Source organism: Bufo gargarizans, chromosome 2, assembly GCF_014858855.1.
Source record: "Bufo gargarizans isolate SCDJY-AF-19 chromosome 2, ASM1485885v1, whole genome shotgun sequence".
NCBI classification, from domain to species: Eukaryota; Metazoa; Chordata; class Amphibia; order Anura; family Bufonidae; genus Bufo; species Bufo gargarizans.
Window position 1 is genome coordinate 525,531,232 of NC_058081.1, and position 27,562 is coordinate 525,558,793.

General features: G+C 44.8%; 1 protein-coding gene across 2 annotated transcripts in view; it reads right to left on the reverse strand.

Annotated features, from left to right (window-relative positions):
- The window catches only part of LOC122926605, a 91,244-nt gene that overhangs the window by 21,045 nt on the left and 42,637 nt on the right, over window positions 1–27,562 (reverse strand). For both annotated transcript variants that reach the window (XM_044278029.1, XM_044278030.1), the window contains exons 4-5: window positions 17,388–17,514; window positions 8,785–8,825 (exon numbers count right to left, since the gene is read on the reverse strand). In XM_044278029.1, the coding sequence (XP_044133964.1) occupies window positions 8,785–8,825; window positions 17,388–17,514 (168 nt within the window). The remainder of the gene's footprint in view (window positions 1–8,784; window positions 8,826–17,387; window positions 17,515–27,562) is intronic.

Consider the following 27,562-nt stretch of genomic DNA (forward strand, 5'->3'; position numbering starts at 1 on the left):
TCAGAGAATATCTTATTACTATGATGATGCGTGATGTCCATGTGATGCATTATGTTCTTTCATATTATTGAATCAAAGTGACCTGAAAAAAAAACTGTGAAGCATGGAGAGGCATTCGGTTGTATGGCAGATGTGAGGACCATGTACACAAGAGCTATATGCCCTCAAATAAGCAAAGGGTTTATCTAAGGCAGACAGACCCTTTAAGAAGCAGTAGTATTCCAACATCTCCCATAACTAGCCCAGATCTTGCTGATAGGTCCAACAGATCTGTTAACAAAAATGTGTCTTGTTACCTAATATGTTAGACACAGGAGTATATACAGGGAGTGCAGAATTATTAGGCAAGTTGTATTTTTGAGGATTAATTTTATTATTGAACAACAACCATGTTCTCAATGAACCCAAAAAACTCATTAATATCAAAGCTGAATATTTTTGGAAGTAGTTTTTAGTTTGTTTTTAGTTTTAGCTATTTTAGGGGGATATCTGTGTGTGCAGGTGACTATTACTGTACATAATTATTAGGCAACTTAACAAAAAACAAATATATACCCATTTCAATTATTTATTTTTACCAGTGAAACCAATATAACATCTCAACATTCACAAATATACATTTCTGACATTCAAAAACAAAACAAAAACAAATCCAGTGACCAATATAGCCACCTTTCTTTGCAAGGACACTCAAAAGCCTGCCATCCATGGATTCTGTCAGTGTTTTGATCTGTTCACCATCAACATTGCGTGCAGCAGCAACCACAGCCTCCCAGACACTGTTCAGAGAGGTGTACTGTTTTCCCTCCTTGTAAATCTCACATTTGATGATGGACCACAGGTTCTCAATGGGGTTCAGATCAGGTGAACAAGGAGGCCATGTCATTAGATTTTCTTCTTTTATACCCTTTCTTGCCAGCCACGTTGTGGAGTACTTGGACGCGTGTGATGGAGCATTGTCCTGCATGAAAATCATGTTTTTCTTACCTTGCAGACTTCTTCCTGTACCACTGCTTGAAGAAGGTGTCTTCCAGAAACTGGCAGTAGGACTGGGAGTTGAGCTTGACTCCATCCTCAACCCAAAAAGGCCCCACAAGCTCATCTTTGATGATACCAGCCCAAACCAGTACTCCACCTCCACCTTGCTGGCGTCTGAGTCGGACTGGAGCTCTCTGCCCTTTACCAATCCAGCCACGGGCCCATCCATCTGGCCCATCAAGACTCACTCTCATTTCATCAGTCCATAAAACCTTAGAAAAATCAGTCTTGACGTTTCAGCTTGTGTGTCTTGTTCAGTGGTGGTTGTCTTTCAGCCTTTCTTACCTTGGCCATGTCTCTGAGTATTGCACACCTTGTGCTTTTGGGCACTCCAGTGATGTTGCAGCTCTGAAATATGGCCAAACTGGTGGCAAGTGGCATCTTGGCAGCTGCACGCTTGACTTTTCTCAGTTCATGGGCAGTTATTTTGCGCCTTGGTTTTTCCACATGCTTCTTGCGACCCTGTTGACTATTTTGAATGAAACGCTTGATTGTTCGATGATCACGCTTCAGAAGCTTTGCCATTTTAAGAGTGCTGCATCCCTCTGCAAGATATCTCACTATTTTTGACTTTTCTGAGCCTGTCAAGTCCTTCTTTTGACCCATTTTGCCAAAGGAAAGGAAGTTGCCTAATAATTATGCACACCTGATATAGGGTGTTGATGTCATTAGACCACACCCCTTCTCATTACAGAGATGCACATCACCTAATATGCTTAATTGGTAGTAGGCTTTCGAGCCTATACAGCTTGGAGTAAGACAACATGCATAAAGAGGATGATGTGGTCAAAATACTCATTTGCCTAATAATTCTGCACGTAGTGTATGTATACCATAGAGGCAGCCAAGATGACTTCAAGGCCCATGAAGGAAGTTGCCTGAAGTAGTTCCTTTCTTCTTTCCCATGGATATTATAAATTTCCACTCACTTTGCTCTGACCATAGGATCGTTTCCTTTGGTTGATCATCTCTAATAGTACCTGAAACCTTGCTAATGAGGTTGTATGGACTGAAACTGTCTCTGGTTGCTCACCACTGCTTGATCATCTAATTTCATAGTAAGTCTAGACCTTGTTGATGAGTAGAGATGGCCTTGCAGTTCGCCCAGCGGTCATTTTGCAGCAAACTTTGCTCGTTCGCGATTCGCCGAACATGTGAACATATGGCGATTTTCGCCATATTTTTTTGCATAACGCCAAACTTTGACCCATGACACAAGTGGAACAGGACAGCCAATTGAGACGTTTCAGCACATGGACACACCCCCAACCCTATAACAGATCCCGATCTGGTAGCCATTTTACATTATGTGTTTTGCCAGTGTAGAGGGAGAGGTTGCATTTTGGAGCAGGGACAGTTAGGGACACCAAACGCTAGCTAATAGGGCCACAAAAGTGTGATAAGTGTGCTATCGATAGGTGTGATATAGAGGGGTGTGATATACTTATAATATACTTTCTAACATAGAAATTATATTATAATGTATTTGTATTGTGCAGCAGTTGTGTGCGGTTCTGCTGCAATACCGCAGCTAGATAGAGGGACAAACGCTATTGGAGTAACTAATTGCAACAGGTGTGATATACCTGTTGACCCCCCCAAAAAAACTGCTTGAGGACTTGCGATATACCTTCTTTCACAAAATCCTGATTGAGGGGTGCTATATACCTGTTTCTGTCAAATACTGATTGATGAGTGCTATATACCAGTTTACTCCAAATACTGATTGAGGGGTGCTATATGCCTGTTTCCGGCGAATACTGATTGACAAAGTGCCATATACCTTCTTCCACAAAATCCTGATTAAGGGGTGCTATATACCTGTTTCCGCCTAATACTGATTAAGGGGTGCTCTATACCTTTTTCCACAAGTACTGCTCTTCTCTATGGAATTAGGCAGAGGATCATTTAAAAAATAACAGGCAAAGGAAGAAGCAGACCATTCCGCAGGGATGGTAGGGGTCGGGCAGGTGCACCAGGCTGGAGCCTAAGTGTGAAGTTGGAGAAGGCGAGTGCAATAACTTCTAAGGACGCACCAGAGTTGGTTGAGTGGCTCACTCAGCCTTCCGCTACTGTACCCTCCTCATCCTCTGTATTTGCACCCTTCTCACTCTCGGCTGTGTGCACCCTCAAAGACACCACCACCATAGCCCTTCCAATCGAGTCAGAGGAATTATTTTCCCATCCATTCCCAGACCTTACCGATGCACAGCCATTCTTGGCAACGGATGAGGAAGAGGAGGTAGCAACGGCCGCCACCCAGCGGTCTAACGACAGTACCCAGATCAGCCCAAGGAGGGTGGTCCCCGCTGTTGTCGTCTACTCCGAGATCTCTAATGTCAGTGGTGGTGAAGGTGACGATGATGACGTGTCGATGGACGTCACATGAGTGCCCACAAGAGAGGAAGAGGAGGGGAGTTGAGAGGGAGAGATGGAGCAGCAGATAAGGAGCAGGAGGAGAAGCAGGCAGAACTCGCAGTGCACAGGAGGCAAAAAGCAGACTGCAACTGTATCTGGAGCGAGCCATCCACCATACACGGTCGCATTTTGCGCTCCCAGGACGCCGGCACATGACTCCGCAATGTGGGCGTTTTTTAACGTGTCAGCTGCTGACGACCGCCTTAAGGTTGGCACCTGGCCTCCCATCACCGAGCCCAGTGGGAGAAACACCAGTCAGAACCCACAAAGCCACACTCCTGGCGCTCCACGTCCTGCCTCTTCTCCTTCTCATCTCTCCTCCCATTTGTCCTCCACTCCACCTTCCACTGTGCCGTCGTCACGTTCATCTGGCACAGGGCAGGCTTCCGTGGCCCAAATGTTCGAGCATAAAAAAATGATGACGCCGGATAATCCTCTTGCCCAACGGCTGACCGCTGGCTTGTCGGAACTGCTAGACTGCCAACTACTGCCATATAAATTGGTGGACTCGGAGGCCTTTAGAACATTTGTGGACATTGGCACACCGCAGTGGAAGGTCCCCGGAAGGAAATATTTCTCCCAGAAGGGCATCCCTGAACTATATGGCCACGTTCAGCAGCAAGTTAATATATCTCTGGCACACAGTGTCGGTGCCAAAATACATCTGACCACAGACACGTGGTCTAGCAAAGATGGGCATTGAAGGTACATAACTTTTACTGCCCACTGGGTGAACCTTCTGACGGCCGTCAAGCATGTAACCCGTGGCACCCGTGTGGATTTAGTGTTACTGCCACGGATTGCATGCAGGCCTGCCTCTTCTCCTCCTACTCCATCCTCCATACCCTCCTCTGCTGACTCCTCTTTTTCCACTGCTACCACCGCTTCCGCTGCACCCCCAAGCTCCTTAGAACCTATTCGATGTGCCAGGTATGACGCCATGCTGTGCTGCGGCTGTTGTGCCTGGAAGCCAAGAGCCACACCGGTCCTGCACTGCTTTCAGCTCTGCGGTCACAGGCCGATCAGTGGCTAACCCTGCTCAATTTGACAGTTGGTAAAGTGGTGTGCGACAATGGTGGCAATCTGCTGAGCACGCTGAAATGGGGCAAATTGACACACGGGCCGTGCATGGCACACGTCATGAACTTAGTCGTGCAGCGATTCGTTGCCAAATACCCCGGGGTCCAGAACGTCTTGCGGCAGGCCAGGAAAATCTCTGGCCATTTTACAAGAACTTACACGGCCATGGCTCGCCTTGCTGATGTTCAGCAGTGACACCACCTGCTCGTATGACATCTGATTTGTGACTGCCTGATGCAGTCAGCAGAACAGGTTCTGGGGAGCTTGTTGTTTTTTTACCACGCCAGTGGCTGCTCATGAGCGATGCATGCAGACTTCTGCAGCCACTTGATGAGCTCACCGAAATGGTCAATTGCAGTCAGGGCGCCATCAGTGACATCGTTCCTTATGCCTTCCTTCTGGAGCGTGCATTGCATCGTGTCATTGATCAAGCCATCGAGGAGCAGGAGCTGGAAGATGAGAAAGTCGCAATGCTGAATGAATTTCTAGGGGGGGGCTACTTCATCTGAGACAAATCAGCAGTAGTCTGAAGAGGAGTCAGAGGAGGATGGTGCCTGGGGGAAGAAGGAAGAGCAAGAAGAGCAGGCTTTAAAGTTTTCTGGGATCCCTGGTGTTGTCCGTGGATGGGGGGAGGAGACCGAGGGCGACATTCTCCTTGGCGGTGAGCAGGAGCCAGGCAGCTCCACTGCTTCCAATTTAGTGCAAATGGGGGTCTTCATGCTCCAGTGTTTGAAGAGGGACCCCCGTATAAAAATCATAAAGGTGCAAGGACCAGTACTGGGTGGCAACGTACTTAGACCCCCCGGTACAAACACAAAATGGCGGACATGTTACCAGCATAACAGAGGGCTGTCAGAATGCAGCATTTCCAGGCCTTGCTGTGAGAGATGCTGCATTCTGCTGTTGCAGGCGCTGGCAGAGGAATTTCCACCCACAGAGAAACAGTTGCGAGTACCAATCCTACAGCGCATGCAAGAAGAGGACGGTTTGAAGATGTGTTGGTCACTTCGGATATGAGATCATTCTTGCAACCAACTCATCGACAGCCATCCTCCGGAACCAGCCTCAGGGAACGCCTAGACCGACAGGTGTCCAACTACATCGGGTTAACTGCCGATGTGGACACTCTGAGAAACGAGGACCCCTTGACTACTGGGTGTGCAGGCTTGACCTGTGGCCAGAGCTGGCAGAATTTGCCATGGAACTCTTGGCTTGCCCCTCGTCAAGTGTCCTGTTCGAAAGAACCTTCAGCGCAGCAGGGGGGATCGTGACCGATAAGCACACTCGCCTAGCTCACGACAGTGTGGACTACCTCACATTTATAAAAATGTATGAGGCATGGATCTCGGAGAAATTCAACACCTGTGATGACCACGTGTAATTGAATTTCCTCATGCCAGCCTACACACCCATATCCACCACCACCCAGAACAAAGAATGGTCCTTGCCTTATGTATATACAGTCGCATAAAAGGCCTTTTATGTCAGGTAAATGCCTAATTTTTGGGACATGTACTGGCCGACAGTTACATATTTATACTGTGACCGGATAATGTACCTCCAGCCACAGAATCCAAAGTTCTTTGCTGTCAGGTGAATGCCTATTGCCTAATCTTTCGGGCCTGTACTGGCCGACAGTTACATTTTTTATCTCTAGCCACATAATCACACCTCTGTCTCACTCCTCTGCCTCTCATTAGGTGACGTATGAACCGCATTCACCATAAGGGCCTTCTAATGTCACAGGGTCATGTGACTGTGTCCCCCACCCCGTACAGTGCCCCTTACTGTGCCCGTAGTATGCCCCCCACCCCTTACTGTGCCCCTCGCCCCGTACTGTGCCCCCATACTTATACCCTACATTGTGCCCTCTTACCACACCCTGTGCAGTGCCCCTAGTTATTCCCTGTACTGTGCCCTCTTATACCCTTTTATCCCGTCACGGTATGGCGGTGTTATCCGGTCACTGTACAGAGGTGTTATCCGGTGGCATTCAATAACTGGATGGCCATAACTGTATCCCTTGCACTGCCCACGCCATCCCTTTTTAGACCTGGCATGAGCGGGAAAAATATGCAGATTGTGGTGCTAAGGACTTTTGTGCCACAATCTGTGTCTGAAATACTCCTAACAGACGTAATTCTATATAATAAATATATAATAAATTATTGTATTATTATTCGGGGGTAGGGCTAATATCTTTATATTATATAGATTCTAGTGTATTATTCTGTGCCCTGTATTTCCCAGTAGAAAATGATCCTTGGGAAACACAGTCCTCATCCCTGCCCACCAGGACCAGGTTGCGCTCTGTCAGTACATGGCGGCTTCCCCTCTCCGCCACGCTGCTCCGCTGTGTACTAGTGCTTATTCTGACATTAGGGCTGGGTTCACATCTTATTTTTGCCATCTATTTAATGCATACCAAAAATGTATGCGGTAAAAGTATGCCTCAGACTGATGCCGTACAGTGGCGTCCGTTCACCATACAGTTCCATGGTAGAAAAAAAAATTTACGTTAACGTATGCATTTTTTTTATGGACTCTGCAGGATAATAAAAACGTGGAGTGCTGCACATTTGTATACATCAAACCGATAGGAAATACAATTCTTCTAGGCTCCAGCAGGGCACATTTTTTAGAGTTTCTCTTTAAGGGCTCTTTCACATCTGCGTTCTTTTCTTCCGGCATAGAGTTCCGTCGTCGGGGCTCTATGCCGGAAGAATACTGATCAGGATTATCCTAATGCATTCTGAATGGACAGTCCGTCCTTCAGGATGCATCAGGATGTCTTCCGTTCCGGTACGGAACGTTTTTTGGCCGCAGCAAATAGCGCAGCATGCTGCGCTTTTTGCTCCGGCCAAAAATCCGGAACACTTGCCGCAAGGCCGGATCCGGAATGAATGCCCATTGAAAGGCATTCATCCGGATCCGGCCTTAAGCTAAACGTCGTTTCGGCGCATTGCCGGATGCGACGTTTAGCTTTTTCTCAATGGTTACCATGGCTGCCGGACACTAAAGTCCTGGCAGCCAGGGTAAAGTGTAGTGGGGAGCGGGGAGCAGCATACTTACCATCCGTGCGGCTCCCGGGGCGCTCCAGAGTGACGTCAGGGCGCCCCAAGCGCATGGATCACGTGATCGCATGGATCACATGATCCATGCGCATGGGGCGCTCTGACGTCATTCTGGAGCGCCCCGGGAGCCGCACGGACTGTAAGTATACCGCTCCCCCGCTCCCCGCTCCTACTATGGCAACCAGGACTTTAATAGCGTCCTGGGTGCCATAGTAACACTGAAAGCATTTTGAAGACGGATCCGTCTTCAAATGCTTTCAGTACACTTGCGTTATTCCGGATCCGGCGTGTAAATCCGGCAAGTGGAGTACACGCCGGATCCGGACAACGCAAGTGTGAAAGAGGCCTAAGACGCATAAAAATGGCCCCTGATTAAAATACATATTTTTTGTGGGAATTTTTGCCAATGATCCCCCTCTGGTATGTCACTGTCCATGTTGTGGGACTATTTGTGCACTCATAATTTGTATTTTGTGGCTGCAAATATGACCTGAAGGTTTTTCAGGTTCGCCTGCTATTAAAGTCAATGGGCGCAATGCGAACGCGCGGCTCGCGAACATTTGATCGTCAACGAGTGTTCGCGAATCGTTCCGGCCGATGTTCATCCATCACTATTGATGAGCTCCAAAAGATCAAAAGAGATCTAACAACAAGAAGTTGTCTCTGGTTAGCTGATACCTGGGACGCAACAGTGTACATGCCATAGAAAAAGCCAAGGTGACTAGTAAGAAGCCAATAAAGAAAGGGGACAAAAGAAAGCTGTCCTATTCTTCCTCCTAATCTCAACCTGTACAAGGAGCCCTTTACGCAGGGTCTTTCCAAGCAGTCCTCATCATGTTACTGCATTCTTTGTGGGATAAAATATAGAATTTACAAGGAAACAGATTCATACATTTTAGACATTAAAAAGAAACCTCCTCAATTTGTTGATCATATTTGTTTGGTTGTCTGACTTGAACACAGTTTGGCTAATGATCACACTACTTGATTGTGGACAGGGGGACCAATGGAAACTAGCAGAAAGTTCACATGGTCCAAATATAAGCCCATGGTGCAGCTCTTGTAACAAACCCCTGTCCTACATTGTCATTTTTATTCTGCCATAAGTAAATGTGTAACACAAGGAACCCAGAGCAGTAGTACAATTAATCTACATTGTTCTTGCATTACTCACCCGTGTCAGGTCTGATGCCATGGCTTTTTTATCTCTGAGCCCTGAATCAAAGATAGGAAAAAAATAACTGCAGGGGAGGCGATAATTACAGATAAGTCCAAAAACAGAACAAGGCACTTTTACTCATGTTCCTATTAATGAATCACATCCTGGCCACGTAGTAACGTAGCTGGCAAGACTGAAAAGGAACACTCAATATGAGGCTTTTAAGTCACAACCTCATTGCTGAGTTAATACGCTCTCATTGTAGCCTTGAATTAAGGATATTTTTACATCTAATTTCACCCGTAATTGTAGATGTGACTTAGCCAAGAAACAAAAAGTTGTACGTTCTGTTCCAAGCCCTATCATTTAATGATGGGCCAACACTTACATTATCTACAAGGATATAGGGGGAGGGTTAATGACCCAAGTCTTTCTATATATCTTGATGTTCATCGTATATACATTAGATTTTGTTCATTGGTGTCATTTGTGAAAAGCAAGTGTGATATGACTGGTTAAAGATAAAATAATTCACCAGAAGAAAGCAGCCATTTTTTTCTGGACAACCCCTTTATACAAAGCAATATAAAAAAAAATTACTGAATAAAAATAAACTAGCACTCACTGTCTCTTGTAATTGACAGTAGAATAATATGGATTTCGCACCCCGTCGGTAAACAGCATTACCTGCATCTCAGAGGGACAAAAACTGTTAATTGGGTTTCTGAGTCAATGCAGCCAGGTGAGATAAGCTGCCACCATAGGCCTGCTCCCCCCAATCCAAATAATCTTCACTCAGAGCAGAATTTCAAGATTTGTAGTTCAAACAGAAAATATCATGTCACTTACTAATTAATTTTGTTTTGCAAAAATTTGAATCTATTATTATTGTCTCCCAATTAGCGTGGTACAATCAGTCAATGTGGCCATGCTGAGGCAAACATCACTTGTCTTATTTTAATTGCTTGGTTTAATTGGTGGTGCCAAGGTTGATGCTAGAAAAAGCAGAGTGAGCTGAAGGGCATTTGCTCCCCAAAAAAATAAAAAATAAATTAAAGATTTGGAAATCTGCCCTCAAGTCGTCCTCCTCTGTTAAGCCTTATACAGTGAGGAACAGAAGTATTTGAACACCCTGCGATTTTGGTTCTCCGACTTAGAAATCATGGAGGGGTCGGAAATTCACATTGTAGGTGCATTCCCACTCTAAAAGACAGAATAAAAATTTAAAAAATTCAGGAAATCACATTGTATGATTTTTAAAGAATTTATTTGTCTTGCACTGCTGAACATAAAGGGTTTCTACCACTTGCTGTGGACACATTTTGTTTTCAGACACTAGCGATCCGCTAGTGTCTGATGTACCATACAAGCCAAGTATTATATTCCTCCGTTCCGCCGTTTTCTTTAAAAAAGCACTTTTATATTTATGCAAATGAGCCTCTAGGTGCTATGTGGGCATCTTTTCAGCACCTAGAGGCTCCGTCTACCTTCATAAACTGCCGCCCAGCTCCTCGCTCCAGCACGCCCATCTGCTAGTGAAATCGATCCTCCCCCTGCTTCTGGCGTCTGAAATCTCGCGCCTGCGCCGTTCGTCTCTGCATTCGGCGGCATTCGGCGCAGGCGCAGTCAATGTCTGAGCGCTCCCTGCTCAGACATTTCCACTGCGCCTGCGCCGAATGCAGAGACGAACGGCGCAGGCGCGAGATTTCAGACGCCAGAAGCAGGGGGAGGATCGAATTCACTAGGAGATTGGCGTGCTGGAGCGAGGAGCTGGGCGGCAGTTTAGGAAGGTAGACGGAGCCTCTAGGTGCTGGAAAGACGCCCACATAGCACCTAGAGGCTCATTTGCATAAATATAAAAGTGCTTTTTTAAAGAAAACGGCGGAACGGAGGAATATAATACTTGGCTTGTATGGTACATCAGACACTAGCGGATCGCTAGTGTCTGAAAACGAAATGTGTCCACAGCAAGTGGTAGAAACCCTTTAAGTAATTGAACACCTGAGAAAATCGTGATATTCGGGTGCTCGACCGAGCACCCGAGTATAATGGAAGTCAATGGGAGAACCCGAGCATTAAACCAGGTACCCCCTGCTCTGAAGAGGGGAGCGTGCCTGGTTCATAAGAAAATGTCAGAAATTGTTAGTAACACCACCGAAATGGTTCTGTAATCTTGGACTCGCTGGTCGCTGCTGGGAACTATGTTGTCCGAATACTACGCCACTTTTACATAATGACAATAATACGCACAGGTTGGGAATCGGGGCACAAGATCTCAGGTCCCTCTTCAAGCGTGCTTGGCGAGAGGGCCAAATCAATTAATGGCGATAAAAAGAGGTCCTCGGATTATCCGAGTGTGGGATCACTTGTTTGGCCAGACTGTAAATGGTGGGGGGAAGGAGGATCAGGGTGAGGATTGTGTGGACCAGACTCTAGGCTGCTGAGACTGGACTTGGTGGAAGACAGGGTGGTTCTTAACCAACTGGAAACACTATCTGCTGCAATCCAACCAACCTACCTGCTCGCACTGGGCTGACTTCAAGAGTGGTGTCCTGCGCCGCCCTGCAAACTGGGACATGAAGCTAGGTATCTTGGATGATTGTTTTTGTTGTGCTCTGGCAGCAGGCACAGTTTCACCGCGCCCAGGGCCACGGCCTCTGCATGCATCATCAGCATCATGGCCACTTTCCCGTTCCTTAATGCTCGCCTTCTTCATATTAAATGTTATATGCACGCTTGACACACAAAATGTGGCACAGATGTCACAGTTCACAGCAAGCACAGTATATGGAAAAAGTACGTAAAAGTATCGAAGAAGGAAAATAGATTTCACTTATATTTTTACTATCTCTTGTCCTGACACGCTATTGCATCGCAGATGTGACAATTCACTGCAGACACCGTTATAGGCAAAGTGTGGATAAATTATGGAAAAAATATATTTGTTGTAACTAAAATTTTTCCCAATATCTGGCCCTGACACACAGACACTGGCATTAGAGTGGTGGCAGTACTAACCTGCACGTTTATTGGCTGCTTAGCAGCCGCGAAACGTGCAGGGAGAAGACTCGAGCACGGCTCTCGAGCACATGCGGTACTCGGCCGAGTACCGCCATGTGCCGAGCATAGCGATGCTCGAGCCGAACAGGTATTCGGCCGAGCATGCTCATTCAACACTATACAGAAGCCTTGCTTGCAATTACAGAGGTCAAGCGTTTCCTGTAGTTCTTGACCAGGTTTGCACACACTGTAACAGGGATTTTGGCCCACTCCTCCACACAGATCTCCTCTAGATCTGTCAGGTTTCGGGGCTGTCGCTGAGCAACACAGAGTTTCAGCTCCCTCCAAAAATTTTCTATTGGATTTAGGTCTGGAGACTGGCTAGGCCACCCTAAAACCTTGATATGCTTCTTATGGAGCCACTCGTTGGTTATCCTGGCTGTGTGCTTCGGGTCATGTTGGAAGACCCAGTAACGACCCATCTTCAATGCTCTGAATGAGGGAAGGAGGTTGTTGCTCAAAATCTCACAAATAAATGGCCCCATTCTTCCTCTACTTAATACAGTGCAGTCGTCCTGTCCCCTTCGCAGAAAAGCACCCCCAAAGCATGATGTTACCACCCCCATTCTTCACAGTAGGGATGGTGTTCTTAGGATGCAACTCATCCTTCTTTTTCCTCCAAACACGACGAGTAAAGTTTAGACCAAAAAGTTCTACTTTGGTCTCATCTGACCACATGACTTTCTCCCATGCCTCCTCTGGGTCATCCAGATGGTCATTGGCAAACTTCAGATGGGCCTGGACATGTGATGACTTGAGCAGGGGAACTTTCCGTGCAATGCGTGATTTGAAACCATGACGGCGTAGTGTTTTACCGACAGTGACCTTTGAAATTGTGGTCCCAGCTCTCCTCATGTCATTGACCAGCTCCTTCCTTGTAGTTCTGGGCTGATTCCTCACCTTTCTTATCAGTGATACCCCACAAGGTGAGATCTTGCATGGAGCCCCAGTCCGAGGGAGACTGACAGTCGTCTCTCAGAGTGGGAATGCACCTATAATGTGAATTTCAGACCCCTTTATGATTTCTAAGAGGGAGAACTTTCAAAATCGCAGGGTGTTCAAATACTTCTGTTCCTCACTGTATATTATATATCATCTTTTGCACATACTTCCCAACTCTTCTGGAAAAGGACAGGACTTCTGAAGTCCTGGAAGAGTAGGCAAATCTCCTGACAAAGAATATACTCACCTCTGCCCATTCCAGCAGTCCGCTGGCACCCAGGAGCTGCAGTTATGTATTTAAGGCTAGGCTGCTATGAGTCTGCCTTTTTGGGATAATCTGATCCGAGGTCTGTATTTTTTGGATAGTGTGGTCTGGGGTCTGAATTTTGGGGATAATCAGGATTAGGGTCTGTATTTAGAGGGATTGTCCAGTTAAGGTCCTGTATTTTGGGGTTAGTCTAGATTAAGGAAGAATCTGGTCTGGGCCTGTATTAAGGAGTAATGTGGTCTGAGGTCTGTGTTTATTAAGGGAATCTATTCTGGGATCTGTGTCCGTTTACAGGGTCTGTATTCCTTTAAAGTATGATGAAGTGGGTTGTATGCACTTTATGGTATTCAAATGCCATAAGTTTGGGTGTGTCCTATATAAATGTGAGAGACAGAGGTGAGGAAGAATACAGAGATCACTGTCCAGGACCACTGCCAGCAAACGCTTAATCTGTTACCTATCATCTTTCACCACTCCAGATAGCAGGTCCAGGACTACCCTTAGATGTTCACCAGAGCCTGCTGCAAGGCTTGTTTGATTTGGCTGCTAGTCACCCAGGTTAAGCTTGTAGAGTACGGCGGCAACAAATAGGTGCAAGCTCACAGCTGGCAGACCTATCAGAAGCAAAGCCAGAGTCTAAGCCAGGAAAGTCAGTGGGAGCCAAATAAGTAGACAAAGGATTAATCTAGAGACAAGCCAAAGTTCAGTTCACCAGGAGTTCTAAGCACCATTCAAAAGAAGCATAATATATAAACGAAGTAACAGGAGCCAGGGCTCATATGTATCATAGGCAAAGACAAGTTGCAAATGTCAGTCTTAAATTCCCTTCCTAGCTCTGTGATTGGAACCGTATTTGCTCAGCATCCAGGTTCACTTATAAGTCGACAAGCCGTGGCTTGGCTAGTTGACAAGGCAACTCTCCTAGCACAGCTGTGCACTGGATCGTGGCTGGGTAAGTTCCTGAAAGTAAATGGATGGGACATGGCAGAATCTCCCTTATGTTCCTGATCAAAAGTTGGCAAGTATGACAAGAGTTTGACATATACAGGAATTAAGACAGTGGAAACATACTTTCTACTGGTATGTAAATAACTCAAAAAACTTGGCAAGAATTTTTTTTTGTTGCCCAGCAAAGCAAGAAGCAATTGGTTGGTGAGTCCTCTGAATCTCCATGTTATTGTTGAGATATGAAGGTTTCACACACAATAATTGAAAATTCAGGTGGCAAAGGGTGATAACCCTATCTGAGGGAACAAAATGTGTTCAGTCACGAAATTTCAGCATTGAATTAAAATCCAGTCAACTTGACTACTGGTCCAGACTGCATATATTTTGCAGCAGATAATCTTGGAGGACACACACTCCAGGGGCAAACACACTGGGGGAGAGTTATCATAGCCTGGTAAATAGTTTGTGCGCCTTAGCTGAAATCTTTGACACCCCCTGGCATAGAAGATGATAAATGTGGTCGGGCCATCGGCCCTGCTGCCTCCCTGCTCAGCCTCCTTTTTGAGAAAGTGATGAGGCCGGTGGAGAAACGCCACTTGAGTAAAATTCTTTACACAAGTGGTGCTGAAAAAGTCGCAAACAGCAGTCTGCGACTTTTTTCCCACCACAAGTGTGGAGTATCCTAGTGATGAATATGGTCAATAATTTTTAAAGATGCCCACAGTGAAGATTGCAAAATGACCCTACTCCCAAGCAATTTGTTGATAATTGCTAACCCTGGTTAACATCTAACACCCCTGGACACTATAGGGGTCAAAAGCATAATTTATGGAAATTGTAGCTATAATTGAAATCTCTTTCATTTAAATATGTTAAAAATGAAGGGCTCCAAATGCCCTGCTTTCCTTTAGGGCAAGTTCACATGGAGGCATATGTCCACAGAATTTGGCGTGGATTCCACAGCAAAGACTGTGGGGCAGCCGTGTGGAAACCATCTCCCATTATTTTTAATGGGATGCTTCAATGCCATTCATGCGGGCATGGTTTATCTTCCGTAAGCATGAGGAGAAAGGTTGTGTCCCTTCTTGGCATGGTGTTCGCACGGAGAACGCTGGAAACTGTGGCGAGTATCTCCTCACAGTTTAGCCTCATTCAATGACACTAAAACGCTAGCAGGTTACCTGATAACATTCAGTTTGCAGCCACCACTAGGTGGAGCAAAATCCATAGGAATATGATTTCCATTCATCTCTGCAATAGAAGCATAGGCAGTAAGCTCTCCCTAGTGGCACCATAAAGAATTTTATTTTATCATGGTCAGATTGGAGAGGGTGTTTCAAGCACCAGACACCTGCCCTCAGCTGTTGGACCTCTAGGCACGGCCTATAAGCCTGACTGCTCAGTATGCTTTGGGTCTGTGGTCACTTTTAATCAGAGATCTCAGACTTCCATGCCAGGGTTAGTTACTCTATGTGTGATGGTCTATTTGGTGATGTTTCATAAAATAGTTTTCTGATTCATTTTGACTCCCATGTGAGAACGCCTGTGATTAATCATACCGATTTATGCCAAGTGCTTTGTCACAGCCACAGGATTCTTTTATCATTTTTTCTTTAATCATCTGTTGACAAAAACATTTTTCATCTTGAGTTGTTCAACATCCACACAAAGCTGTCCTCGGAGATCTTTATTTGCCACCACATTGCTATTCCACTCAGGGGCTTGGGTTGGCACAGATAATGTTTAAAACATTCATAAATTCTGGTCACAGATAACAATAAAGAAACCAAAGCCAAGCACAAAACAAAAAATTCACCCCCTAAAACACTCAGTTCCTAAAGGGATTGTCTAACCTCAGCAAGTAGCATTTATCATATTATAGAGAAAGTTGAACAAAGCTGTGCTTCCTGTTCCATTCAAAGTCCTAGTTTTAGCATCAAAGGCTTTAGGGAACAGCTGATGTGTCGGAATCAGATATCCAATATTAATAAGCTATTCCGAGCATAGGTCATCAATATTAGCAGCCTGAAAACCCGCTTCAAAGAGCCACAAGAAACAATTTCCTTTCAATTAATAGAGAATGGTGTAAATGGCAAATTTCTAAATAACTTCATATAAAAAAAAAAAAATCTGTCTGCATTCACCTGAAAAAAAGGCGCAGAGAGGAAGTGCAGGTGTGTCAGAGCCAGGTGAGATCCTGAGCCTGATAAAAGAACTGCTTCTACACAGCTTTTGAAGATTATTGGAGCCTCCTGTCTTTCTGTAAGGGCTTATGCACACAAATGTATTTTCTTTCCATGTCCGGTCCGTTTTTTTTTGCGGACCGTATGTGGAACCATTCACTTCAATACTCTGTGTGCATTCCGCTTCCGTATGTCCGTATTTCCGTTCCGCCAAAAAATAGAACATGTCCTATTATTATCTGCATTACAGACAAGGATAGTACTGTTCTATTAAGGGCCAGCTGTTCTGTTCCGCAAAATACGGAATGCACACGGATGTCAACCGTATTTTTTGCGGATCCGTTTTTTGCGGACTGCAAAATACATACGGTCATGTGCATGAGCCCTAAGGGTGATTTATCCCTCCTGATCTATTCTGTGAACTCTGCCACTGAACACAAGCATAGTGGGAAGTAACAGAAAGAACGTTACAGTAGTATAGTGCTGGCAGATTCCACAGAAGGGAAATGTCTCCTGCTTCTCAGAGAAATGCATCTAGCTGTGTAGCTGAAGAGGGGAATAATAGGGCTGAAAAGGGCATAAGGGAAGATCAAAAAAGATCTATTTCTTCAACAGTTATGATTGTACAAAGAAGCACAGCCATTATGTAAACTTTTTTCAAAACTTGCTGCATATGACACACCCACCACTGCTGCATTTGACACACTGAGCATCATTTATTAAGAGCATACTTCCCTTTTGCACTTGCTTTGCTGCCGGAAGACGCGCATAATTTATGATAGGGCCTGCTCTTCGTCATTAGTTAGGTACACCTTTAGTAGTCAGTGCATCTGATGGAAGGACTACTCCCTGACTGGACACCTTTTCAACACCGATATTGCAGGGGCATTTAATAAGTCGCAAAAATGGGGTTGTGCACATTTTTACATCAAAAACTGTTGTAAAAATGTTTGCAAATGACCCCCATTCTGTCTAGCTTTAGCTGACACATTCAGCTCTGCTGTATCCAACACACTTAGCTTTCCTGAATTTGATACAGCTGGCCTTGCTGCATGTGATACGCTAGGTACAGTGTCAGCCAGTAAGTGGCATGTGTAACATGTAGGTAGGTGATAATAGCATGTCTTATGTTAGCAGTGTCTCAAGCTTTTACGCTGGTAGATGATTGAGACGTAAACTGTAACCAACAAAAACATTCCTAAAACTGTTCTCTTTACCTGAGGGATCTGCTTCCTCGGTGGACAGCTTCACAAATGAAATCTTGGCTGGAATTCTGAATATCGGGGACTCACTGTCGAATACATTCATATGTGCAACATGTTCAAAGTGTCCGGCGTGGTGACTCTAAAACAAAAAAAATCAGATTAAAAAAATCCATTAAAAATGACCACCACCCATTAATGGGTCCCTCCTCCTGCACGTAATCATGGCCGCCTGTAGTCATATATGCAGTGTAGCTTATGGTTACTTTCTCCATGACACCTATGTTCCCATGTCAGAAAAAAAAGTCAGGATCGACCACCTTAGGCCTCATGCACACGACCGTTGTGTGCATCCGAGTCCTTTGCGTCATTTTTCACAGTTTAGCGGAGGTCCCATTCATTTCTATGGAGCTGTGGAAAAAAAATGATAGTCCTCCGTTTTTTATCCCCATCCGTGATTCCAGTCCGTCAAAAAAATATAACCTGTCCGATTCTTGTCAGTGGGAAACGAAGGACGGACCCATTCAAGTCAATGGGTCCGTCAAAAAAAACGGATGCACAACTGGTATGACATTCGTGTCCGCGTCCATGTCCGTTTTTTTCTACAAGACCTTGGTGCAATAAAATTACACTTTTCATTAGCTTTCCTTTTTTTTCAGGAAACACAACTGAAGCAAAATCGGACACGGACCACTGAGACCAAATCACTGACAGTGAAAAAATACTGTCGTGTGCATGAGGCCTTATACTGTTTTCTCATCTCTACACAGTAGTCACAGCTAAGATCTGTAATGAGCTCTGCCACTGTTATTCCCATCTCCAGTGTAGGCCCCTTTAAATAAACCTACTGTATATATAAAGGTCATCAATATACTCCAGTCACACCAAGAGATGCGTTATAAATTCTGCTGTTTGCTCCCTAATGTCTATCAGCACTGAATGAATCAGCAGCGTGCTATGCAGCCTTTGGGGGAAATTTTATCAAAACTGGTGTAAGGGAAAACTGGCTTAGTTGCCCATAACAACCAATCAGATTGAACCTTTCAATTTTCTAAGCTCCTTTGGAAAATGAAAGGTGGAATCTGATTGGTTGCTATGGGCAACTAAGCTAGCTTTCTTTTACATAAGTTGATAAATCTCCCCCCAAAATGAGCCAGCAACAGATACTAACAACAAATTTTGAAAGCCGTTTGGATATGACTGGAGACTCAGGCCTCATTCACATTTTCATCTTTCACTGAGCTGTGCTGTCTGCATTTTCTGCGGATAGCACACATACCCATTGATTTTAATGTGTTTTTACACATCAGATTTTTTTTTACTGACCATATGAAAAAAAAAAATCATGGAAGACATGTGCAACTTTGGTCCATGATGCAGATCAAACATACTCTATGGGACCATGAAAATCACAGACACAATACGGATGGCCGTGTTTGGTCCGTTTTTCACTGACCATTGATAGGAGATGCTTTGGAAATTAATTTCCTGCTGAGCTGTGTACTTTGAATACGGATGACACACAGTAGGGCATATTTATCAAGCTTGCCTGTCTTTGGATATAAAATTAGGCGCATTTCATTCTGCTGTTTCTCTTTTGCTGAGTATTTATTAAAAAGTCGCACAGCTGTTTATGAATTAGACAGACGCATTTGCTTTGCCTGTCAGTCTTTTGCCGAGTTTTTCTAAAAAGTCACACAGCACTTCACAAATTAGACGAGGCGCATTGTTATTTGGCCTCATGCACACAACCATTTTTCAGATCCGCATCAGAGCCGCAGTTTTTGCAGCTCGGGTGCAGACCCATTTACTTCAATGGGGCTGCAAAAGATGCGGACAGCACTCCATGCTCTGTTCTGTGGCCCCGCTAAAAAAATAGAACATGTCCTATTCTTGTCCGTTTTGCAGACAAGAATAGGCATTTCTACAATGGGCCACCCGTTCCATTCTGCAAATTGCGGAAAGCACACGGGCGGCTTCCGCTTTTTGCGGATCCACGGTTTGCGGATCGCAAAAAACGGAATGGTCGTGTGCATGAGGCCTTAGTCTGACCTCTGATGGTTGTTTTTCAGGTCGACAGGTTCATATTCACTAAGACTGGTCTATTTAGTATGCATATAAAAAAAAGTTGCAAAATTGCGGAACGGGTGCAGACCCTTTTGCGGACGTGTGAATGGGGCCTTAGACTGTCTTTTTTAGCCGCATTTACTACTGAAATTGCATCTCGTTTGGAGGCTTTTGCGCCTTGTTCAGGGGATTTTCATCTGTTTTCAGTGGTGGACTGGGACTTTTTATTTGTATTAAAAGTCGCATTTTTCATGCGACTTTTCTCCACAAAGATGCAACTTTTTCATACGCACATAAATTAGACCAGTCTAAGTGAATATGAACCTGTCTAACTGAAAAACAACTACCAGAGGTCAGACTAATAACAATATGCCTCGTCTAATTCATCGACGGCTGTGCGAAGAATGAAATACGCCTAATTTTATTGCCAAAAACAGGCGACCTTGATAAATGTGTTTCGTACTGTGTTTTTGACCTGAACCTGGTTTTGGCCTTATAATCACCGATGAAAATCACTCATCAAACACTAACCAAAAACTGACTGAGTGAAAGTAGCCTAATCAGAGTTAATGTAAAGCAAATGTACTTGACATTTCATGCTTTATCCTCTCGAAAGGACCAATTTTCTACAATTCTGTACAGAGCAACCGACGTGAGGCGTTAGGTTTCTTTCATTGCCATCTCGGCTAATTAGGTATTTTGGTCTAAAATAAATGGCCCCTGCCACCCCACCTGGAGAACTAGTTCCATTTGTTAGGACTGCCAAGGACCCCTTCTATTCCATTCACACTGAATTGCCATCAGTCCCAGAAACAGAGCGAAGCATGGCGTTCTCTGAGCTGCCGGTGTCAGGTGACCTTGAAAAGTAATGAAGTTTATTCAGCTTGCTCAAACTCATCCTGCTGACAGCAATTTGTGTACAGATCTTCTGGGGAGCAGCTGAGGCTCTTTTGCCCACAGCGAAGCATCACCTGTGATTTCAGGGTAATGCGGCTAATTGCAGTCGGGCTATAACACGAGTTGATGCACAATAGGTACATCGTGATGCCACTTGCATCTGTGGCACAAGTGTTCCGTCTGATTAGCTGAAGAACATTAACATCATCCTGTGATCCGTCCCTCGGGTGGTAGGAATTGTAGGTTATTTTTTTCTTACAACCTAAAGTTGTTACTGTTTTTACTGCTGTCTATGGGGAGCTACAGCTGCATGAAGTGCTATACATGATAGGTGCAACACTGACATCTAGTGGTCAGAAAGAAAACTGCACTCTAATTTCTAACTAGAACAGACCCATAATATGTACGCCCTGGATATAGAAAATGTATTTTGCTTATGCTAGTGGTTACCTTGAGTTTAGAAAGCAGCACTAAGTTTCATTCAGCAATCGTCATTCTCAGACATCCAGTACTACAGTAGCTCTTAAGCAGGGCAGTAGCTATAGGGGGTGCACGGGTAGCAGTTGCTACCGGGCCCAGGAGCCTGAAGAGGACCAAAAATACCTTGTGACGCATAAGACACCAGTATTATAGAAAGTGAATGCTGGTCAAGTTACAGTTCTGGCTGAAAGGAAGTAGTTAGATCAAGAATTTGGCATGTGGGGGGAGGGGTGCAGTTTAAATTTTTTGCCTCGGGCAGTACGAAGGCAATGTGCTTCCCTGCCCCTGGCCACTAAGCACTGAAGGAAGGGGGCCCCAAGCTGAACTCTTGCACCAGGGCCCATGAGCCATTAGCTACGCCCCTCCTCTCAGGTATCAGCACAGCTTCATCCCTAAACTGTTCCCCCATTCTACAACCCATGAGAGATCTGTTCTCCATTGTGCTGATAATTGTAAGAGGGTTGAAAATAACCCGGGCTCCTCTTACAAAACTATGTGTGTCCTTTATAGTTAACACTGTTACCATGGGTTACCACCATTCAACCCTGGTGCAGCGTAGGGTGGCCACTCAGGCCACCCTCAAAATACAGAGTGTAACCCCCCCCCTGCTCTGCTAAGCCACGCCCTGAACCAGTTAGGCCACGCCCTCCCACTCAGCCGACGGGAATTAAAAAAATTAAGGTATCAACCACAGGTCAGCTGCAGGATAGGGGGAGGGTGACATTCCCCAGCAGCTCATGTAGAGTGGCAAGACCTCCAGTTTTTGGCGGGACAGTCCGGCTTTCAGGGCCTGGACGGATGCAGGGATGTCCATCTTTTCAGTAGCTCATGTTCAGAGCTGTCTGAGCGTGAGCTGCAGCAACCTCACTGAGGCTTCTCTCACTACCAGTGAATCATTAGAGCCAGCGGACATGGCTGACTGAAGGTGAGAGAAGCACCCCGGACTGCCCCCAGCTCACCTTCCCGTCAGAAAGTTGTTCCCTCTCCTCCCCGCATTTTCTTCTGGCCGGTGATAGGGGCGTGGCTTCACTGAGTTGGGGGCTTGGTTTATCCATTTGGGGGCGTGGCCGATGAGGTCCGGCTTTCTGGGGTGAAGCCAGTAGCCGCCCTAAGCTCACGTTCAGACAGCACAGTGTTGCATTTTGAGCATGAGCTGTTCAAAATGAAATCCCTGCGTCCATCCAAGCCCTGCGCTGAGGACAGGGAGTCTGAAAGCCGGACTGTCCAGGGTAAAACCGGACCTCTGGCCACCCTATGCATTGGTCACTCTACCTAGTGTGACTAATATAAGACTAAAGCCTGCATAATAATATCATTGTGTGCAGCTCCACACTGGAAAGTGTCACTTATATTGCATTCATGTATGTCATTAAGGATACGTACAAACCGGATTCCCAAAAAGTTGGGACACTAAACAAATTGTGAATAAAAACTGAATGCAATGATGTGGAGATGGCAAATGTCAATATTTTATTTGTAATAGAACGTAGATGACAGATCAAACGTTTGTTAAAGGAAAAATACGTTGATTCTAATTTTCACGGTGTCAACAGAACCCCAAAAAGTTGGGACAAGTAGCAATAAGAGGCTGGAAAAAGTAAATTTGAGCATAACGAAGAGCTGGAAGACCAATTAACACTAATTAGGTCAATTGGCAACATGATTGGGTATAAAAAGAGCTTCTCAGAGTGGCAGTGCCTCTCAGAAGCCAAGATGGGTAGAGGATCACCAATTCCCACAATGTTGCGCAGAAAGATAGTGGAGCAATATCAGAAAGGTGTTACCCAGCGAAAAATTGCAAAGACTTTGCATCTATCATCATCAACTGTGCATAACATCATCCGAAGATTCAGAGAATCTGGAACAATCTCTGTGCGTAAGGGTCAAGGCCGTAAAACCATACTGGATGCCCGTGATCTCCGGGCCCTTAAACGACACTGCACCACAAACAGGAATGCTACTGTAAAGGAAATCACAGAATGGGCTCAGGAATACTTCCAGAAACCATTGTCAGTGAACACAATCCACCGTGCCATCCGCCGTTGCCAGCTGAAACTCTACAGTGCAAAGAAGAAGCCATTTCTAAGCAAGATCCACAAGCTCAGGCATTTTCACTGGGCCAGGGATCATTTAAAATGGAGTGTGGCAAAATGGAAGACTGTTCTGTGGTCAGACGAGTCACGATTCGAAGTTCTTTTTGGAAATCTGGGACGCCATGTCATCCGGACCAAAGAGGACAAGGACAACCCAAGTTGTTATCAACGCTCAGTTCAGAAGCCTGCATCTCTGATGGTATGGGGTTGCATGAGTGTGTGTGGCATGGGCAGCTTGCATGTCTGGAAAGGCACCATCAATGCAGAAAAATATATTCAGGTTCTAGAACAACATATGCTCCCATCCAGACGTCATCTCTTTCAGGGAAGACCCTGCATTTTTCAACAAGATAATGCCAGACCACATTCTGCATCAATCACAACATCATGGCTGCGTAGGAGAAGGATCCGGGTACTGAAATGGCCAGTCTGCAGTCCAGATCTTTCACCTATAGAGAACATTTGGCGCATCATAAAGAGGAAGGTGCAGCAACGAAGGCCCAAGACGATTGAACAGTTAGAGGCCTGTATTAGACAAGAATGGGAGAGCATTCCTATTTCTAAACTTGAGAAACTGGTCTCCTTGGTCCCCAGACGTCTGCTGAGTGTTGTAAGAAGAAGGGGAGATGCCACACAGTGGTGAAAATGGCCTTGTCCCAACTTTTTGGGGATTTGTTGACACCATGAAATTCTGATTCAACATATTTTTCCCTCAAAATTGTACATTTTCTCAGTTTAAACTTTTGTTCCATGATTTATGTTCTATTCTGAATAAAATATTAGAAGTTGGCACCTCCACATCATTGCATTCAGTTTTTATTCACGATTTGTATAGTGTCCCAACTTTTTTGGAATCCGGTTTGTATATTAGAGGCGTTGATAGATAAGGAGGGACTTTTTATAATATTAGATTGTTTATTAGAGAACAGACCTTGAATTATAGCAAATGTATATATACCCCTGCCTTTTAAAATTGAGGTTCTCAGGAAAATTCATGACTTCTCACCACATCGAGTTAATAGGGCACTTTTAATTGTGGGAGACCTTAATCAGGTCCCAGATGAGAGGATCAATAGATATAGAATGGGTATGAATAAGAGAATAGGCACAGATTGTAGATTTAAAAATATTATATAAGAAACGGACTGGGTAGATATTTGGAGAATCCAGAATGCTAGCACAAAGAAGTTTTCATGTTTTTCAAAAACTCATTGTTTGTCCAAGTATTGTCTCGTATTGATTTGGCATTAGTTAATAAGAAAGCTATACACACAACGTGGGTTATCTGATCACAATCCACTGGTAGTTAAGATTAGGGATGAGAACACGGGGAAAAGTATAAGACCGAATATAAAACTTTGGTGGATAAATATAGTGGGAAGTCATGAAAAGATTCAAGAAGAAATTGCGGAATATTTTTGTAAAAATGAAGGTACGGCAGATGGCAGTATAGTGTGGGATGCCGGTAAGGCCTTCATGAGAGGTATTGTTATGAAATACACTGCTATCTTTGAAAAAAATAAGATCTGCTGGGGAAGCAAGAACAGGAAGTTATTAATCTTGAGAAGGCATATATATAGAAAATCCGACAGAACAAAATTACCAGAAATAGATGGAGTACTTAACTAAGTTTAATGATGATCTGTATCTTTTAGCAGAACAACAAAAACAAAATCATATAAAAGCATATTACATTAAAGGTTATATACCTGGTAAGTATCCTCTATCGTAGCAGCACAAAAAGATACTAACTATATCCAAGGTTTAATAAATAATTCAGGACACATAATTGAGGAACAGGAGGGAAAAAATAACGTATTAAGAGGCTATTATGAAGAATTATTTAAAAGTAGAGTAGAACTGACTAATGAAGAAATAGATAATTTCCTGCAGGGTATAAAGTTGAAAACTATAACACAGCACAAAGAGAAATGTTAGAGGCAGCATATAGGGTACTTATACACTAGTGGCAGGATGGATCCGACAGGCTATTCACCCTGTCGGATCCGTCCTGACGCTATTTCGCCGTGATGCCGGACCGCCGCTCCGTCCCCATTGACTATAATGGGGATGGGGCGGAGCTCCGACGCAGCACGGCAGTTCGCGGTGAGAGGCCGCTGGACTAAAAAGTCGGACATGCAGTACTTTTAGTCCGGCCGCCTTTCGCCGTACACTGCCATGCTGCGCCGGAGCGCCACCCCCATCCCCATTATAGTCAATGGGGACGGAGCGGCGGTCCGGCGGCACGGTGAAATAGCGGCAGGACGGATCCGACAGGGTGAACAGCCTGTCGGATCCGTCATGCCACTAGTATGAAAGTAGCCTTAGTCTGTCAGAAGTTGATAAAATTTGGGTAAACGTAGCTAAAAATAAAGCCCCGGGGTCAGATGGTATTCCCTTCAAGGTATATGACACATATAAAAAAATATTTACCCCAAAATTAATAGATATGTGGTATACATCTTCGGACTCCAAAAAGTTACCAGCTTCTCTTCAGGAAGCGATAATAACTTTAATTTTGAAACCAGGGAAGGACCCCAAATTAATCATACCGCCCGATCTCGCTAATTAACACTGACAACAAAATTTTTGCGAAAATATTAGCTAGCAGACTAAAACCCGTTTTAAATACTCTTATACATGAAGATCAGGTAAAACAACATCTGAAAATAATTTGAGATACTTTCTGAATACCCAGTTAGAACCCCATACAGGAGAGCGCTTAATTTTAACTCTAGACACTTCTAAGGCATTCGATACTATTGAATGGCCTTTACTATTTGCCACACTCAGGGGAATGGGTTTTGGGGACAACTTTATTTGGTGTATCAAACTCTTGTATACAGATATAACTGCAAGAATAATAGTCAATGACGATCTATCTGATACCTTTCAAACTGAAAGAGGGGTTAGACAGGGTTGCCCCCTCTCCCCATTTCTCTTTGCTCTAGCAATGGAACCCCTAGCATCCCTGATAAGATCTAATGATATAATAATTGGATTAGCCTATGGTAATTACAAAGACAAAATCTCACTATACGCAGATGATCTGATGCTCTTTGTATCTCATGCCTCATTACTAGAGTTGAGCGAACACCTGGATGTTCGGGTTCGAGAAGTTCGGCCGAACATCCCGGAAATGTTCGGGTTCGGGATCCGAACCCGATCCGAACTTCGTCCCGAACCCGAACCCCATTGAAGTCAATGGGGACCCGAACTTTTCGGCACTAAAAAGGCTGTAAAACAGCCCAGGAAAGAGCTAGAGGGCTGCAAAAGGCAGCAACATGTAGGTAAATCCCCTGCAAACAAATGTGGATAGGGAAATGAATTAAAATAAAAATTAAATAAATAAAAATTAACCAAAATCAATTGGAGAGAGGTTCCATAGCAGAGAATCTGGCTTCCCGTCACCCACCACTGGAACAGTCCATTCTCAGATATTTAGGCCCCGGCACCCAGGCAGAGGAGAGAGGTCCCGTAACAGAGAATCTGTCTTCATGTCAGCAGAGAATTAGTCTGCATGTCATAGCAGAGAATGAGGCTTCACGTCAGCCACCACTGCAACAGTCCATTGGCATATATTTAGGCCCAGCACACACACAGGCAGAGGAGAGAGGTCCCGTAACAGAGGATCTGGCTTCATGTCAGCAGAGAATCAGTCTGCATGTCATAGCAGAGAATCAGGCTTCACGTCAGCCACCACTGCAACAGTCCATTGTCATAAATTTAGGCCCAGCACCCAGGCAGAGGAGAGAGGTCCCGTAACAGAGAATCTGGCTTCATGTCAGCAGAGAATCAGTCTTCATATCATAGCAGAGAATCAGGCTTCACGTCACCCACCACTGTAAGAGTCAATTTTCATAAATTTAGGCCCAGAACCCAGGCAGAGGAGAAAGGTCCCGTAACAGACAATCTGGCTTCATGTCAGCAGAGAATCAGTCTTCATATCATAGCAGAGAATCAGGCTTCACGTCACCCACCACTGTAAGAGTCAATTTTCATAAATTTAGGCCCAGAACCCAGGCAGAGGAGAAAGGTCCCGTAACAGACAATCTGGCTTCATGTCAGCAGAGAATCAGTCTTCATATCATAGCAGAGAATCAGGCTTCACGTCACCCACCACTGTAAGAGTCAATTTTCATAAATTTAGGCCCAGAACCCAGGCAGAGGAGAAAGGTCCCATAACAGACAATCTGGCTTCATGTCAGCAGAGAATCAGTCTTCATATCATAGCAGAGAATCAGGCTTCACGTCACCCACCACTGTAAGAGTCAATTTTCATAAATTTAGGCCCAGAACCCAGGCAGAGGAGAAAGGTCCCGTAACAGACAATCTGGCTTCATGTCAGCAGAGAATCAGTCTTCATATCATAGCAGAGAATCAGGCTTCACGTCACCCACCACTGTAAGAGTCAATTTTCATAAATTTAGGCCCAGAACCCAGGCAGAGGAGAAAGGTCCCGTAACAGACAATCTGGCTTCATGTCAGCAGAGAATCAGTCTTCATATCATAGCAGAGAATCAGGCTTCACGTCACCCACCACTGCAACAGTCCATTGGCATATATTTAGGCCTAGCACACAGGCAGAGCAGAGAGGTCCCGTAACAGACAATCTGGCTACATGTCAGCAGAGAATGAGTCTGCATGTCATAG